Below are 16,926 nucleotides of genomic sequence, written 5' to 3' on the forward strand. Positions count from 1 at the left end.
GTGAGGGCTTGTTTAGCTAACGCATCCAAGTCTGTTTTGCTCTTTATAAACTTAGACAAAAACATTCGTCACCTCGAGGCATCGTTGATGTTGTTAGACATGCCATGGTGACTAGCATTGCTTCGCAAGAGGTTGACCGTATTCTTCGAATTGCATTCATTGATAAGCTTTCGGAACCCCCAAACGCAGCCATGCGTAAACCTTGAAGGACTCCTCAAGCCTCTGCCTTCCCAATAGAACATTGCCCTATATTATGCGTGAAGCCACCTTTACTACGACTCGTATGGTTTCTCAACACCCCTCCACAACTAGCGTTGCTGTTGCCAGAAGAGTAGCTGCCGTCCATATTTACTTTCATCCACTCCGGTTGTGGCTTCTTCCAAGAGTGACTAAGGTGTCCACGAGTTGCCCAACCTGTCCTCCTAGTGTCTTCTGCTTAGCAAACACATTGATGATCTCCGCCCCTTTTTGCTCAACCCATTGAACCTTCTGACTGGTGGGAATGCTACGCCCGTTGAAGACCTCATTATTTCACCACCTCCATATCCACCATAGCCGAATTGCAAACCTAACCGACCAGTTATGCATGAGCCCCAAGCTCTTTTCACTTTTGAGATTTGTACTTTTTAAAAGTTTAGGAATTGCCTGTTTCAAAAAAATAAAAATAAAAATTTAGAAATTGCGAAAGACCTTGGGATGCACTCGATGTCTCGGTTTAGATTCCTACATGGACGATGGGAGTGGGTTCGTCACTTTAGGGACTTATTTAACTCTTTTTTCAAAAAATTTATGAGAGTGGGTTCGTCCCTTTAGGGACTTAATTAACTCTTTTTTCAAAATATTTATATTATAAATCTGATATCCCTAATTAATCTCTCTTGTTCTCTGATTTCTCTCATCGTCCCCATTGTCCGAGCTCGACACTCCGACTAGGCGACTCCAACGCTCCGGCTCTCTCATCATCCCCACTCCCCAGGCTCTGGCTCTTCTATCTTCAGTACCTCTCTCGATACTCATCGTCTCCGATTACTCCGGCTGGAAGACCAGCGACTGGTGGCTACGATTGGCGACAAATACTCCAGCTCGGCAGCTGGGCGACTGACGACCGTCCTACTGCTGCGAACCATCCACCAACTTTTGCTTGGCAGGTGTTTGGTGAAATTCATCACTGAAGAAACAAAAGAAGCATCAATTTTTATATATTTACAAGAGTGATAAAGCCTTGAACTCAGAAATGCTATACACATATGATTCAACTCATATTCACCAGCTTTATGAGTTTTACTCTGAAATTAGATGAGAATTACTGCTATACCATTAGAGTTTCTTTTAATCATACTTGTAATCCTGCCATGTCTGATATTGGACAGTGCAGAAGGCACAAACTATTCCATTGTGTCTTCATTCCCTAGACTTGGAAGATGGTGATGGAAACTATTGCTTCACTTTTGCATCACTGCTCTAAGACTAAGGCACTCCGATGTGGCCTTTCTCTTCATTCTGCTGCTATTAAGACTGGCATGCAGTGTGATGTTTTCACCTCCAATCATGTCCTCAACATGTATGCTAAGTGTGGCAATATCAAATTTGCCCGCCAAGTGTTCGACGAGATGTCTGAGAAAAATCTTGTGACGTGGTCAGCAATGATCTCTGGTTATGATCAAGCTGGGAAGCATATGATGGCTATCGATCTCTTTTCTCAGATGCATCTAGAGCCAAATGAATATATACTTGCTAGCAGTTTAAGTTCCTGTGCTAATCTCTTGGCGCTGAAAGATGGGCAACAGATCCATTGTAAGTCTATCAAATTAGGTTACTCTTCTGTCTCTTTTGTTTCCAACTCGCTAATGTCAATGTATATGAAATGTAGCAAATGTGATGATGCTTTATCAATTTTCACTAGTACATCAGAACCCAGTGCTGTTTCTTTTAATGCAATAATTACTGGTTTGGTAGAAAATAATAAAAAACAAAGAGCATTTGAGATGTTCAAACTTATGTGCCAACAAGGTTTGATTCCAGACCGGTTCACTTTTGTGGGATTATTAGGAACTTGCTGTACTGCAGAGGACTTGGGATTAGGAATGAGTTTGCATGGCCAGACAATCAAGCTACAACTTGACTCAACTGCTTTCTTGGGAAACATATTAATTACAATGTACTCAAAGTTGAATTTGATTGACGAAGCGGAGAAGGTTTTTAGATTGATAAGTAGGAGAGATATTATTTCATGGAACACTCTGATTGCTGCCTGTTCTAATTGTGATGATCACCAAAAAGCCTTAAGCATTTTTAGAGATATGGTGAAACAATTTTTTGCCAAGATTGATGACTTCACCTATGCCAGTGTTCTTTCTGTATCTGCTGGTTTGGCTTCAATAAACCTAGGTGGCGAGCTACATGCTCATTTAATTAGAAGAAGGCCAAGTGTAGATGTAGCTGTTGGCAATGCCTTAGTTAACATGTATGCTAAATGTGGTTGTATGCAACATGCTTATACTGTTTTTAAGCTAATGCATTGTCGTAATCTGGTTTCTTGGAATACCATCATTGCTGGATTTGCAAACCATGGTCATGGAAGAAAAGTAATAAAAATGTTTGAGGAGATGCAGAAACTTGGTTTGACGCCAGATTCTGTTACATATCTAGGACTTTTAACTGCTTGCAATCACGCGGGGCTTGTAGATGAGGGCCAATCTTTCTTCATTTCCATGAAAGAGATTCATGGGATCTCCCCTAATATTGAGCACTTCTCTTGCCTAATTGATCTTCTGGGACGAGGTGGGAGACTGAAAACTGCCGAAGAATATATGCAAGCATATCCTTTTGGGAATGATCCAGTTGTTCTAGGCTGCTTACTTTCTGCATGCCGGCTGCATGGGGATGTTGCCATAGGGGAACGGCTAGCTAAGAGGCTTCTCATGCTTGAGCCTGTTTCCACTTCACCGTATGTTTTACTGTCTAATTTATATGCATCAGATGGGATGTGGGGTTGTGTTGCTGAGGCAAGAAAAAAGTTGAAGGGGAGTGGTCTGAAGAAGGAGGCTGGCCAGAGTCTGATTGAAGTTAAGGGATCTGTCGAAAAGTTTACTATAGGCGACTTTTCCCATTCAAGGATCAAGGAGATACTGCATGTACTCAGAAGTTTAAGCTCGATATGGGATGAAGAATATCAAAGCCATTGATTTGTCTGAAGGAGAGGTATTTTTTACCTTTTCTTTATTGCCTATTTAACCTTTTAAAAAAAATTCCTATGATTACTTTAGTTTGAGAGAGATGAATGCCACATTATTCTTCTTACCTTGCTGGAGACATGGTGTATGATCTGGAAGCTTTTGTCCTGGGCTTCTGGTTATTCTCCTTAAAAATAATAACAAAAAAGAGCCTTTTATAGCTGATAAAAACGGTGCCTTTTAGCATCAACTTTCACCTCTTTGTACCAAATTTCGAGAATTAGGTATCTAGATCTATGCTATATATACAACCCTATATATACATGCTAGAAGACTTCTAAGAAGGAATTAAGGAAACAAGACAAATTATTTCCTTATGACAACCTACTCAAATCCCTATTTTTATTTATTTTAGGGGTGATTCTGTTTTACATGGTTTGCATGATATTATTTGTCATTATCTTCACTCGTAACTAGTTGTATTCTGTTTGATTGTGAATATACGTAGTTTTGATAAATGCTTCTATTTAGTGTTATATGCAGGCTGCTTGTGCCTGTAAAACCACCTCATGGAAGTAACATGTTGGAGAATGTGTTAAGTTCCTGTGTGGAAAAAAGAGATGCAACAGTTCATCAAATTGGTATTCAGTATGATAGAAGGTACTGAAGAAAACCATGTTAGATGGGAAGAATGAGATTTACAATTACCAGTCGAAACAGATAACAAATTAGAAACAGACAACAGGTACACTTTTTGAGGCCATGTTTGTTGAGTATGCTAGGCATTCTAGAAGAAGAGTTTATTGAGCTATCCCGAAAGTTTACAAGGCTATTGGATGTGAGAAAATTTCTAGTTTAAGTGGATAAACTGATTATCTCAAAAAGATACAGAGTGTGTAGTCTTTGGTTGTCAAATTCCGGTTAAAATTCCTGAACCGGGATGTAGTGGTTGACGGCAATGTTGGGGAGTCCGGAGACATCAGCGGGAACTTCAGGAAGAGTTATCTTTTCTGTTTAACTATCTAAAGAGTGGTACAATTCCAGATCTTTCCTAAGGATAGTTGGTCTACATACTATCGCATACTTCATACAATCACACAAGATTATGTAAAGTGCATTGGTGGTGAAAGCCTGAGGATACAAAATGCTGTTAGTTGGCTGATGACTTGCAATTCTTTTTTCCTTTACAACTGGTGTGGAATTGAAGTGCCCTCAAATTCTAGTTGTTGATTTAGAAACTTTAGATGTGCACTCATCTAATTGACGATTACTATGTAACTTGTAACTCAATTCTGTGGTGCATGAGGAAACTCTTTTAGCCACTGCACTTGAAGTTAAATACAAATTATGTCTTATAATAAAAACATCTAACTTACTAGCACAAGATAACTTATTTGATGTGAATATTAATGATCAGGTAGCTTTTATGATTAAAATATAGGAGTTGAAACAGGTAATTCATATTGAAATAGCATTTGGGTAGTGTGACTTAAAAGAATTTTATGATCATACCTTATATTATATAATTAGATAATACTGTGCCATAAACACAAGGGGGTGGTGGCGCAGTTGGCTAGCGCGTAGGTCTCATAGCTTAGAGTGATCCTGAGGTCGAGAGTTCGAGCCTCTCTCACCCCAATGACTCTTTCCGACGATATATCCTATCATACCCTGTATAGTTTTATCATTAGATAATACTGTGTCAAAAACATAAAGGGGTGGTGGCGCAGTTGGCTAGCGCGTAGGTCTCATAGCTTAGAGTGATCCTGAGGTCGAGAGTTCGAGCCTCTCTCACCCCAATTCATTTTTCCCAATGATATATTCTATCATACCCTGTGTAGTAGTTATATACTTATATCAGTTATATGTTCTCTGCCCTAAGCAAGAGCTCACGAACGCAGTCGTTTTTGTTTTGCTCAGAAACCAGCCTCTTCTTCGCCACTCTCCAGTCTTCACGAGAGTTTGAGAGATGGGGAAAGCGGAGAGAGAGAAATTGAACGGAGTTTTGAATGAGCATCTCAACACCATCCACGAAACTCTTCAGGTAGTTAGTTAATCGATTAGCTGCTTTGATTTTTTTTCTTTTTCTCCTGGTTTTAGTTCGTCGCGACTCGCGAGTGAGAAAAATCTGTGTACGGTGGTTGTGTTGCAGGTATTGGATCAAAACGCAGCTTCTTCTCTAGAAAGGATCAGCTGGAATGATGTTATTCAAATGGGCGAGCAGCTATCCAAGCAAGCCACCAACGGTACTGTCTTTGATTTCATAGCGATTTCAGTTTTCAAGTTTCGTGCTTTACTTTGAATATGTGGATACGAACTCCTAAGTTCATTATGCCTTCAAATGTTTAATGAATGAACTGAATTTTAGGCCTCATTTTTGGAATATTTCTTGTTTTGTGATATCAATATAGTTTTTGAGATTGTATCTAATTGTCATGCTAGTTGAGCTTATTGAGCATGTTAGGCTTGAATTGGTTCATGGTTTTGTAATATATGCAGTAGTCCCAGACATATGAAACTTTCATGAGATCATTTCAATAATTGGGATTCAAAAAGTCCTAAACAACACAAAATCATGGAATTGATCCTAAAATGACCTGTAAAATAAAATAAAAATTACTTTTTTTAATAAGGTAACCACAACATCAACAAATACTGGGTAAACAAGTCGTTTTAGGTTCAATTGCATGATTTTGTATTGTTTAGGGATTTGCGTTCTCCATTAAGGCTTAAAAAGCAATTATTTGTTTTTATCATCCAGTTGGAATGCTTTGGACTGGAGAAACTCCTGAACTTAAAGCACTTGAGGAGAACATGTCTGCATATTTTAGTACACTACAGGGGCTACTTTTGCTCTCGCATGGTAGTACAGTCGGAGCTGGACCTACCCTTTCTGCTTGCATTCACGCATCCATAAAGCAAGTTATTGATAGCAGTTTCATCTTGATGAAAGATACAGTCGCCACATACGGTACTCTCTCTCTCTCACACACACACACAAAAGCATACAAACACTGTCAGGACATGCATATATGCTCGAACATAAACATACAAAACACGAATTTCATAACTCTCAGCCTTTAAATTCATGCCTCTGTTATATTAGTTATCAACACTGCTGTCTTGCCATGGAAATTTGCATGTTCTGTACTATTATTAGGTTAGTCCTATTACATGGCCTATGGTGACTCCCTTGTGTTGTTTCTTTGAAATGATAATGAGATTCCTTATTTTCATCCTTTGCAAATAGTGACTTAAGGTTTAAGAATAGCTTAATAGTATGGTTAAAAACTGAATTACTTAGCCGGACAAGTAAAAGGTGAAAAGTCAATGACCTTTGCTAGGATAAAACAGTTAGAAGACAATAGCGTAGTTATCTATAGATTTCTTATAGAAGAATCTTTAATTATAGATACGGTACTATGATCCCCTGAAACACAATTTTGAACTTCACAGACCTATACAAATCAGATTATGCTCAGATATGTTTGCCATTCATATTGTGTTTTACTGTGAAAATCTAAATTCTATTACTATTTAATAACTAAGTCATACTTTCTAGTATTTTGGGAGGGTCCATTGCATTTTTATCTTCTCATTCAAGATATTAGGTAAAAGTGTATGTAATTATGGAGCAAGTTTCTTAAAACCAACATTCACCCAATGATGTGCAGGATCTCGCAATAAAACTCAAAAACTTTCAATTCCGCAGTTAGTTGGCGCGGTCTGGGAAGCTTGTTCTGCTCTTAAGAAGACACCAGGCACAAATATCACAGCAATAGGTCGAGCAATGACACAGACTGCTGTTTCAATGAAGGATGTTCTTCGTGAAATGAAGGAACTCAAGCCAGAATCTTCTGAATTGGGGGACGAAGATTCTATAGAAGCGGAAAGCAAACCTGACGATATTGATGATTTGTTTGAAGGCGATCTAGGCAATGACCTGTCGCCTGAAGAAATGAAAATCGCTCAACTGTCTACTGATGTGGTGTCTGAAACACTCGTAGTTGTGAAGGAACTAATCCGCTCCATCACAGGATTACTCAAGCAGGAAAGCACCGAAAATTCCGCTGCTTTTGTAGATTCTCTAGAGAGGCTATTGAAGTTCTGTCAAGGAATTGGATTGCAGATTGATGAACTCGGGGCTTCCCTTTACCCCCCACAAGAAATTTCCTCGATAAGGAAGGCTATGGAAGTTATCTCGACCACCATAGACGAAATGACGTCGGAGTTGGAAAACCTCAAGGGCTCCACAGAAGGTTACCTTAAAGCGTGCACTGGTTTGAGAACTTCATTGAAACATCTCGGATCTGAATTAGGTTCTGCAGATTCAATCACACAGAATATGGAAAACCTTGCTGTGACTACAGAATAATTAGGGCAAATGCAAACCAGAGGTTTTGAGTGCAACATTAAGAATTTTGGTTCTCTTCTATAGCTTTGTGTATTGAGTTTAAAATTGGCAGCATCCCTATGAGCATAGATAGTCTGTTTGCAATTGATACAGTTCAGTTGTGACAAATGTGATTTTGCAGTTTATGTTACTAGCTTTGTAATGATCATAGTATAAGTTCCATTCCTTGATCTTTAACATTTTCATAGTATAATTTGAGGTAAGCACAAATTATAGTAATATCTGATAATTATTGTATATTTACATAAGAAGTTATATTTGAATGTTTGATTGGTTAAATATTAAAAAAGAAATATATAATCAAATGACAAGTGTATCCATACTCTATACTCTCTATTCGACAAGGTTTCAAGTTCGACTCTTTGTGGAAGTTGTATATTAACTCTCTTAGTTTGAGTCGATAAGGTTTCAAATTCAACTCTTTGTGGCTGTCTATTAACTTTTTTAGTTTGAGTTGATCGGTTATAAACAACCTATGTTGATTTATTTCTTTGTAATCCTTTGTCAAATAAGGATCTGAGATCGGGATTTCACTTAGAAAGCTGCGAACTTTTCTGTAAATCAAAATAATAAACGCTACGAACTTTTCTGTAAATCAAAATAATAAATTTTCTGTAAATCAAAATAATAAATAAATACGTAGTAGATAAATATGTATATGCTCGTGTATACATAAGTGTGTGTGTTTATATAGATAAGGCTATTTTTTATATTATAAAAATTTATTTATTCAATGTCACCATTGAGAAAATAGATGATGAATGCAATATTGCAGAGGCCATGAAAGCTCTTTATTTTGCAGTAATAACAACCTTTCACATTAAACAAGGAAAAAAAACATATCATAACAAGAATAGAGTAAATGAAAGGCTATCTATACTATGCTCCAGTATACATTCTATGCTACATAAATCCAGGGATCCCCATATGCATCATCATATTTGAGGACCTGGGCATCTCTGAGCTGCTTGGAACAGTTAATTTTTTGCTCCATTCATCCATCTATTTCCCAGAAAGCTTTACCACCCATGCTCCACCCAAGTAAAGCCCCAAAAGCGGCCCGGCGAGCAAAACCTGAGTGAGGGGGTCTGTCGATGGCGTAAGCACAGCAGCTGCAACCACGGCTCCTACCACGACATATCTCCAAATAGACAGCATTTGGTCCCCAGATACTAGACCGGTTTGCCCCAGAAGCAGCTGCACAACCGGAACCTGCAAAGAAAAAATTCACTCTCAATGTATATAACTTTACCTTTTATAAGTGGAAAAAGTATTGGTAATTTTGATCACTAATATAATCTAATGGTCTTGCGGTCTAGTGGCACGAAGTGGCTGTCCCAAATGGGAGGTCATGGGTTGAGCCACAGTGGGGGCGGTATTGGCTCTTTGTGCTTCAGTGGGGAGAGAGTAGTTATGAACATATACTACATTGTAACAAAATCAATAGTACTCAAAAAAAATATAATATAAGATTGAGTCAATGTCCCTAAAATCAATAGTACTCAAAAAAAAATATAATCTAAGATTGAGTCAATGTCCCTCAATTGAAGCTATAACCACACTAAAAGACTGAATCCAATTACATTGGACCCTCCCATAGTACAGAGACATAATCGGTTAACTGCAGGTACAAAATGCAAGGTAGACCCTAGTCCATGGTATAATTTGCCTTTATAAGCCCATATGTTTCTATCTTATTTTTCAATGTCGGACTCTTAACAATCACATTCATAATCAATGTAATAGATACATAATAAATACTCGGTAAAATAAATCCGCACACACTTCTAAAAGATTTTAGTTGGGGCAGATGACAGTTTACGTATCACGTGCACATATATGTAAACAAAGATTTACCTGGAAAGATAGTCCTGTGCTGAACATGAGCACAAGCACAAACTCAAAGTATTGATCGATGGACCACAATGATTCGACAGCCCCTTCCGCATAATTAACAAAGAAATTTAAGGCTGCTGGAGTGAGGACATAATACGAGAAGACAATTCCGGCATAGAAAAGTACGGAGGATCCTAGGACAATTGGTGCGAGGAATCTTCGTTCTGCCTTTGTTAAACCGGGAAGGACAAAGGCTATGATCTCATAGAGAATAACGGGGCTTCCTAGAAGGAGGCCACAATATCCCGACACCTGCACCGAACATGTAAATCATTGTATTACAACATGGAGAATATTTAAAGCATGGAAATAAAACACTAATACACAAAAATATTAAAAAATGAAAGTGTATAAGTTACTCCCGTACACTATATATACAACAAGCACTATATACACACGCAACTCCCGTGGCTCTTAGTCCATGTCCTTAAAATAATGTCATTCATAATAGCTACTCAATATATTAATTTGGTAGTTCACCCTCGCTTTCTTGTCTAAATTGGTCGGAGAGATTAGATGTAACTGAAAGGTAAAAGGACCTATATGACTATATGAGAAAAATAAAGCAGGAAAACGAAAGATTTTAGGAGGTGTTTGGTTGGATGGAAAATGTTTTCCTTTAATTTATATTCTCAGTAATTTCTTTTCCACCAACCAAACAATGGAATCTATTTTCCTGGTAATTTGTTTTCCATGGAATTTGAATTCCGTTTCCTTCAAATATTTTCCAGCGAACCAAAAGGGCTGTTATAGAGTGCCAGGAGAAAAAACGAAGAAGACAACCTATTATACTAAACAGTTGACTTGAAAAGCAAATAGAATCTACACAAACCACATTCTAACCTTTAGTGTTGTGAAGAAAAATTCACCGGGACCTAGTTGTAAAAACCGAACACCCTGTGCACTAACGGGAGCTTCAAGAAACAATATAAGTTCCTTTGAGATAGCAAAACATCCCGCCATAGCACCACCAACAGCCAAGACTGAAACAATGAGCCTTTGCCGCAACTCCTCTAAATGGTCAAAAATACTCATCTCTTTATCATCTGGGAGAAGCTCTTTACTAGGATAAAGCAAATTATAAATAGCACTCCCTTCCAGATCTGATTCATCATTCTGAAATATATTTTCGTTGGGGGCATCTGCATTGCAAATAATTGCGGGGTTAGAATCTGGAGGCAAAGAATCAATCCGTGTCAAATGATACATTGACTTGTGTAATCACAAAATTAATGATGGTAGATCAAATACAAAAGTAAAGTAACACGAGACAAACCGGCATCAATTATTACGTTTAGGTTCTTGAGGGTAAATTTCTAAAAATTTCTGGGCTTTAACACAACCTATTGGTCAAATGCAGGTGCATACTAATGCAAACCAATTTGGATTGATTTCTCACCAACACTCTAATCTTTTCATGGGTATATGAATGGAAAAAGATGCTCAACAACATAATCAACTCTGTGTAAAATACCAAATCTTTAAGGAGTACCCAAACAAGCTAACATTTAGCTCCTCTGGCTTTGGAACTATCCTAGTATCCTAGATTACCAAGTTACAAACACAGCAAGCAGAACAATCCCATGAATCAGGAAGCAAACAATCTTGCTCTATCTTTTAACTTGGATTAAAAAAATTGAAAATTTGCCACAAAATCAGTAGAATTGAAACTCTATCAGTGAGAGCTACACAGTATTAAGTGAATTGAAGCATGTGTTCTATCTCAACTAAAACAGCTGGCAAATTTATTACTTTTTTATGGGCTCCCAGCAACAAGCAACACATGTACCATAGTCTTTTTTTTTTTTTTAAGTGGCATGGGTTGGCTCTGATACTAAATTATACCAAATTGAAGCATGTGTTTCATCTCAACTAAAAGCCTAAGCGGATATTTGGATTGCAAATCTATGTTTATATACTATATGCTCAATAGTGCACAATTAGGGGCAAAACAAGGATAATAATCAACACAAGATCAAACCAACACATTGAACTTACCAAACCCAAACTTACCAACATAAAATAAGAACAAGAAACACCCATATAAAAAATTTAATTTAAAAAAATAAAAAGAAAAACCACAAAATACTCATCCCATTAAATCCCCATCCCTACTTTCCAAGATTATGGACTCACCAATCCTATCTTCAACAGCTGAGCTGAGCCCAGAAGCTTGTTGTTTCTCCGTGGCATCTTCAACAGCAGAGCAAAGTAGCCTGCTGAATCTCCTTCTGCTTGGGAAAGCCAACCTGGGTTTTCTTTGGAACAGCTTCAAGCTAGCTCTTTGATTCGATAATTTTGAATTTAGGCATTTGAAACAGCGAGGGTTGTTGAGATTGAGATTGGGGATTATAGCGCTCGAGCTTCCCATCTCTGGGTTTCTTGGGGCGTCTCTTCTGGAGTTCTGGGTTTGCAAGAAAATGGGCAAAAACTCTACTGATGACTGGTCCTCCTGCGGCTTCAAGAAATGATATTTTCTGATACCAGCGTATTTTAGTGGACCTCGTTCGTATTTGCTAAAGTAAGCATCAGAATTAGAAATAAAAATAAAATGGCTAAAACATTAAAAGGCACATGGCGATGGCGAATATATTATGCATTTATCATTTATGCATATCCAATAAATTCAGTCTTTTTTTTTTGGGGGTCAAATCACAGATTTTTTAAGCCAGGGTATATCAAATCTTACACATGCTATTTCAAACAAAATCTTAGACACCCAAATTAATTTTAAAGTAAATATCTAAAATGGTCCATCGATTAAAGTATAATTCATAAGTTGGTCTTCAACTATTGATTAAATTTAATAAAATACTCAACTATTTATTCTAAAAAAAAAAAGAAACTTATTTGGTCCTCCGTTTAAAGCCCGTCAACTTTGAAGTCATAAATGTATTTTTAGGTTCTGGAGAGTAGAGACTGCATTTCTTTACGGGATATCTATCTCTATGAGAATTCCCTCACTAGCTCGATCTCGAGCTCACTAGGGAATCTAAAAAAATCTTCATAACATTCTTCTAGGATATAACAATTTGATTTGTACTACCTCTTTTGAGCTCGACAACTGCAATGAATTACATGTCGTTGGCATTTCGATTAATCTATTAATCGGCAGCATATTGGAGAGTTTCGAGAACATAAGTGTGCTACATGAGCTTCAACTGAGTTAGAATCATATTTTAGTCAGATCCCAACTGACATCGCTCATATTGAGCTTGATAACAATCAAATCACAAGGTCCATACCCGTATAATTCAAGAACCTATCAAATCTAATGTTTTTGTTTCTATGGCAGAAACACATTGAAGGTAGACTAGGGTTTAGGGAATTACCACGACTAACTTGGCTAGGGTTTTCATAAATTGAGTGATTTCACCAAAGGAAATACCACGACTGACTTGGCTCATCATTTTTTTATGGAGACTAAGCGATTATTGGTCAAGCAAGATGGAGTGGCAAATGGTTACTGGAAATGGATATCCTTGGTCCCCTCCACAAGAGGAGTGGATGAAAGTTAACACCACTAGGGCCATGAGAGCAAACACGGGCATTGCCAGCGCGGGGGGCTCATATGAGATTACAGAAGGAGGAAGGGATTCGTAATTAAGTGAGGAAAATGAATGACTTCTCAACTGAGTTGTGCAGTCTAAGGGAGGGTTTGTGACTTAGTTTGAGTGAAGGGATTAATAAGGTTTAGGTGGGGATGGACTCAACGGCAGTGATGACCATCATGGACGAGGAAGGGATCCAAGAGGAGGTGGTTGGCACGCTGGTTAAATATTGCAAAGACCTTACTAAAAAATTCAACATGATTCGTTTTTCTCGTATTAATAAATAAGCGAACCAATGTGCATATTGACTTACGAACCTCGGGCAATCGAATGATTGGGAGCTCTACATTATTGACAACACCCTAGATGGCATGGAACACTTGCTTTGGGCTGACGTCTAATGTCTATAGCACTCTACAATTAAGGATTAGATAGTGCTCTTGATTGAGAACCTTTGAAACACCAAAAAAATTTATCTAATTAAAAAATGTCATGGAGAAGATTGGAGGGGTGTAATTTGCAAAAAGGATTAATGGGCAAACAATGATATTTAAACCAAAAAGTAATAAAATATCACAAGCCTCAATCTTCCCTCCAAAAATTTCCCACCATCCGCGTCTTTCTTGCGCACTTCATAGTCGTCCGCAGCCACTCCCAAAGCCGCCATTGACGAAGCTTTAAGCTCAATCGCTGAAAAATCCGGCTGCACGGAAACCGCCTTGCGCTGACATTACTGCCTCGCCGATCCGGCTGCAAAATCCGGTATTGTTTGGTGATCTTTCTCGATTAATCGTGTACTACTACTACTAACTGTAATAACCTAATTCAAATTCGTTCTGTCAGTGGCTATATTTCAGATTGGTGCAATTTGATTCGCCTTCAGGAGTTTCTCCGATCGAAGGAAATAATAAATTCTCAGTTTCAGTGCCACATTTCCCCGCCATTTCCTGCTACTTCGCCGCAGTGCGAACTCCGTAAAATGGGCCGAGACAACCCGGCTGAGCAAGCGGTAGTCCTGCTCCGAACCCGTATATGCAATCCGAATTTCATCTTCACTCTTTTTTCCGACTCCCCTGACAGCAATTACAGGTGCTCCAGATATCCCATCTTTCTCTTGCCAAAGAGGAAAAAAATCATTTTGAACAAATCAGATTTTTACCTTTAACACCAATTTATTTTTCAGCAAATTGAAGTATATAGTATCTAGCTCTGTCACTGAAGCTTGTAACAATTCTGTTTTGCTTCTTGGTCCGCGTGGTTGCGGAAAAAATGCGGTAAGGCCTTAGTTACTGACCCTGGAAAAAGCTTTGAGTTGTTATTAACTTCACTGTCTATTTATCCAATCTATTTACCATATTAATTTTTTTTTTTAATCTAAAGGTTTTGGAGCTTGTTCTCGAGGCTTTACTTAAAGAGTTTCCAGATATGATCTCTGTGGTACTGATTTTGTATCATTGACTATTCTGATTTCAAATAAGTTCATGTCTGGGACTCTGGGTGGTGTAACAGTCATTTGCTTTTATTAAAATGAATATCTGAAAGAAAATGCCAAAAGTGAATTCTTTTGCATTTGCTTTTCTAAATGTGTATTAAAAATTTCCAATGATAATTAAAGTTGCTGTGGTTTCAGATTAAGCTCAATGGGCTGTTGCACAGTGATGACAATTGTGCCTTAAAGGTCTGGCATCCCATTCCCTTTCTTATTTTGTTTTTGTTTTCTTTTATTTATTAGTTTAACTTCTGAGTTTTTTTTTTGCATGTCAAAGGTTCTGATGTGAGCAAATTTATTTTGGATTATAAATTGTAAGTACTTTAGGTAGGACTTGACAGCTTTAACTGCATGGAAGTGAATTCTATTTTTGAATGACTAGATTGAAAGGCATATGAGTTGTCCATATTGGTTAGTCCAGAGTGGGTTTATCTTTTAGTAGTAGCTGACTTGCAACCCTCAGTTTGTAATGGTACTGCTATGTTAATTCACCAAAACCTTGGTGTAATCTTACTTTCAACCTTGAAATAATAGGTTCAAATAAATGGTTACTTGAATTGGCTATTGAGTCAAATTGACAAGCAATTAAACTGTAGGAAGAAAAAATCAATCATTTCTTTATCCAATTCAACAAAACCAGACATCCTTGATAGAGTTACCACAGATAGTTTGCCTCTGAAGGTGTGTAGAATGCTAGAATTTCTAACTTTAAGTAGTTCTTTTTGTTGAGCCAAGTTGTAGCAATGCAGCTTTGCGTATTCTCTCCTAAATGACCAAAGTACTACATCTCTCTCCTTGGCTTGATATAATCATTTCATCACACAGGAGATCACAAGGCAATTATGTTCGGAGCATCAGCTGGTTTTCTCAAAAATGGTAATGGATACCTTCTATCTTTTTTTTTTTCTTCTTCTACTTCTTCTAATCCTCTCACTCAATACATCACTAATGAAAAACAAAAAAATGTTACAGGCATCATTTGATGATAACTCTCAATTCTTGATAGCTATGCTAAGGTATGTCTTTGCATGTGTAATTAACAATCTTTTTCTCTTGTCATAAAAGAGAGAGGGATCCTTTTAATCTGTGAATATTTTTAGATAAGAATATCTCTAGTTTTTAACTTTTCCCCCTGCTGCATGTACTTATGTGGCGCTTTGTATAGGGAGTGTGGATTAGCTCATAAAACAGTTATCTTTGTACTGGATGAGTTTGACCTTTTTACACAGGTAAGTTCACAAGAAGAAAAATGGCAGAAAAAAGCATTCTGTATTAAAGTTAAAATTTTCCATACCAGATGCTTATTTGGCTTTCCTTCTTTTCAGGGTAAACAACGATTGCTCTATAGTCTGCTAGATGCAATGCAATCTGTGACATCACAAGCTGTGGTTATTGGTGTCAGTTGCCGGTTGGTATGTTACCTTTTGGTTTAAAAAAAAAAGTATATATGTAATTTTTGCTCTGTTTTGATTATTCACTTGTAGAAGCAATTTCTTATGTACAGAATCTTGTCACTGTCTTGATTGCTCATGCTCATTTTTTAAATTTATTGTTGCTTATGAAAATAAATTACGATATTGTAGAAGTGTTTGCATGTGCTCATGAGCAACACCTTTAGTAGTTTCTACATTATGGAATACTATTTGTAGACTGCTGAAATCACCATTCAATAGAAAAAAAATTTAAAAATTAAATTAATCTTTAAATATCCATATATTTGATACATGCTTTGGGCTGTGCAAAACATATCTTCGGTATAAGGAATTGAAAATAAAATAGAACTGTGAGCCTGTATGCATATAAAACTTTAGTAATCCTTGTTTAAAATTTAATTTAAAATAATAGAAATACACACACAAAAAAAGATTATCTATATTTAAAAACCTGCAAAGTAGGATATCATTTTTTTTAACGAATAAAACAATAGTAATTCAAATATGATGTCCATTTTGTTTGAAAAATAATTCAGACATGTAGAGGTGAGCAGTTCAAGTAGGCTCTAGTATATGTTATTGTCAAATGTCTAAATAATATAATCAATGTGAGACTTAAAGATGATTGGTTTAGCCGCTTAGGTGTGAGAAGTAAGGCTAATAAATGACATGAGAGTTTTTGCAGAACTGTTGATGGAATTAAAAATTGTTAGGCACCTGGTCTTCCTTTGATATATTATATTGATGCTGAAATAATTCTATGCACCTTTTAGGATGCTGATCAACTTTTAGAGAAAAGAGTAAGGTCTCGTTTCTCACATAGGAAGCTGATATTTCTACCTCCATCAAGGGAAGATTTGGAACGGTAACTCTTCACTTCATGGCTTAGTTTATAAGACTTCTTGCTCAATAAGCTGTTTTTTTTTTTTTTTTTTTTTTTTTTTTTTTTTTTTTTTTTTTTTAAGTTTTT

The 16,926-nt window shown here is 37.1% G+C and overlaps 4 protein-coding genes and 2 non-coding genes across 7 annotated transcripts in view; 5 read left to right on the plus strand and 1 right to left on the minus strand.

The window, feature by feature from the left end:
- Nucleotides 1-879: 879 nt before the first annotated feature.
- Nucleotides 880-4,318, plus strand: LOC116003609 (pentatricopeptide repeat-containing protein At2g13600-like). Its single transcript, XM_031243504.1, has 2 exons — nucleotides 880-3,201; nucleotides 3,705-4,318. Exon 1 carries the CDS (start codon nucleotides 1,422-1,424, stop codon nucleotides 3,183-3,185), a length of 1,764 nt encoding a protein of 587 aa, XP_031099364.1. The 5' UTR covers nucleotides 880-1,421; the 3' UTR covers nucleotides 3,186-3,201; nucleotides 3,705-4,318.
- Nucleotides 4,319-4,727: 409 nt separating this feature from the next.
- Nucleotides 4,728-4,811, plus strand: TRNAM-CAU. The gene is given in 2 exon segments: nucleotides 4,728-4,765; nucleotides 4,776-4,811. It is a non-coding gene; the product is annotated as a tRNA-Met (tRNA).
- A 77-nt stretch (nucleotides 4,812-4,888) lies between these two features.
- On the plus strand, nucleotides 4,889-4,972 carry TRNAM-CAU. Its single transcript is given in 2 exon segments — nucleotides 4,889-4,926; nucleotides 4,937-4,972. It is a non-coding gene; the product is annotated as a tRNA-Met (tRNA).
- Nucleotides 4,973-5,042: 70 nt separating this feature from the next.
- Nucleotides 5,043-7,797, plus strand: LOC116003742. Its single transcript, XM_031243657.1, has 4 exons — nucleotides 5,043-5,217; nucleotides 5,326-5,419; nucleotides 5,935-6,144; nucleotides 6,848-7,797. The coding sequence occupies exons 1-4, from the start codon at nucleotides 5,143-5,145 to the stop codon at nucleotides 7,546-7,548; spliced, it is 1,080 nt and encodes a 359-aa protein (XP_031099517.1). The 5' UTR covers nucleotides 5,043-5,142; the 3' UTR covers nucleotides 7,549-7,797.
- A 543-nt stretch (nucleotides 7,798-8,340) lies between these two features.
- On the minus strand, nucleotides 8,341-11,933 carry LOC116005214 (sec-independent protein translocase protein TATC, chloroplastic). Its single transcript, XM_031245475.1, has 4 exons — nucleotides 11,620-11,933; nucleotides 10,327-10,625; nucleotides 9,445-9,735; nucleotides 8,341-8,799 (listed from the first exon to the last, which is right to left on the minus strand). The coding sequence occupies exons 1-4, from the start codon at nucleotides 11,852-11,854 to the stop codon at nucleotides 8,590-8,592; spliced, it is 1,035 nt and encodes a 344-aa protein (XP_031101335.1). The 5' UTR covers nucleotides 11,855-11,933; the 3' UTR covers nucleotides 8,341-8,589.
- A 1,619-nt stretch (nucleotides 11,934-13,552) lies between these two features.
- LOC116005013 (origin of replication complex subunit 4) overlaps nucleotides 13,553-16,926 on the plus strand; it is a 6,604-nt gene continuing 3,230 nt past the window's right edge. For both annotated transcript variants that reach the window (XM_031245229.1, XM_031245230.1), the window contains exons 1-10: nucleotides 13,553-13,796; nucleotides 13,878-14,123; nucleotides 14,218-14,308; nucleotides 14,415-14,471; nucleotides 14,665-14,712; nucleotides 15,349-15,399; nucleotides 15,496-15,539; nucleotides 15,689-15,752; nucleotides 15,849-15,935; nucleotides 16,730-16,821. In XM_031245229.1, the coding sequence (XP_031101089.1) occupies nucleotides 14,014-14,123; nucleotides 14,218-14,308; nucleotides 14,415-14,471; nucleotides 14,665-14,712; nucleotides 15,349-15,399; nucleotides 15,496-15,539; nucleotides 15,689-15,752; nucleotides 15,849-15,935; nucleotides 16,730-16,821 (644 nt within the window). In that variant the 5' untranslated portion in view covers nucleotides 13,553-13,796; nucleotides 13,878-14,013. The remainder of the gene's footprint in view (nucleotides 13,797-13,877; nucleotides 14,124-14,217; nucleotides 14,309-14,414; nucleotides 14,472-14,664; nucleotides 14,713-15,348; nucleotides 15,400-15,495; nucleotides 15,540-15,688; nucleotides 15,753-15,848; nucleotides 15,936-16,729; nucleotides 16,822-16,926) is intronic.

This window comes from Ipomoea triloba, chromosome 14 (genome assembly GCF_003576645.1).
Source record: "Ipomoea triloba cultivar NCNSP0323 chromosome 14, ASM357664v1".
Lineage (NCBI taxonomy): Eukaryota > Viridiplantae > Streptophyta > Magnoliopsida > Solanales > Convolvulaceae > Ipomoea > Ipomoea triloba.

What these genes read in the sequence shown, in the direction of transcription:
- LOC116003609 (XM_031243504.1), top strand. Translation starts at nt 1,422, where the DNA reads ATGGTGATGGAAACTATTGCTTCACTTTTGCATCACTGCTCTAAGACT.
- LOC116003742 (XM_031243657.1), top strand. Translation starts at nt 5,143, where the DNA reads ATGGGGAAAGCGGAGAGAGAGAAATTGAACGGAGTTTTGAATGAGCAT. An exon ending in CCATCCACGAAACTCTTCAG is followed by an intron (nt 5,218 to 5,325) that starts GTAGTTAGTTAA and finishes GTTGTGTTGCAG; the next exon opens with GTATTGGATCAAAACGCAGC. An exon ending in ATCCAAGCAAGCCACCAACG is followed by an intron (nt 5,420 to 5,934) that starts GTACTGTCTTTG and finishes TTTATCATCCAG; the next exon opens with TTGGAATGCTTTGGACTGGA.
- LOC116005214 (XM_031245475.1), bottom strand. Translation starts at nt 11,854, where the DNA reads ATGGGAAGCTCGAGCGCTATAATCCCCAATCTCAATCTCAACAACCCT. An exon ending in TTTTCTTCACAACACTAAAG is followed by an intron (nt 9,736 to 10,326) that starts GTTAGAATGTGG and finishes TGTTCGGTGCAG; the next exon opens with GTGTCGGGATATTGTGGCCT. An exon ending in GCACAGGACTATCTTTCCAG is followed by an intron (nt 8,800 to 9,444) that starts GTAAATCTTTGT and finishes TTTTCTTTGCAG; the next exon opens with GTTCCGGTTGTGCAGCTGCT.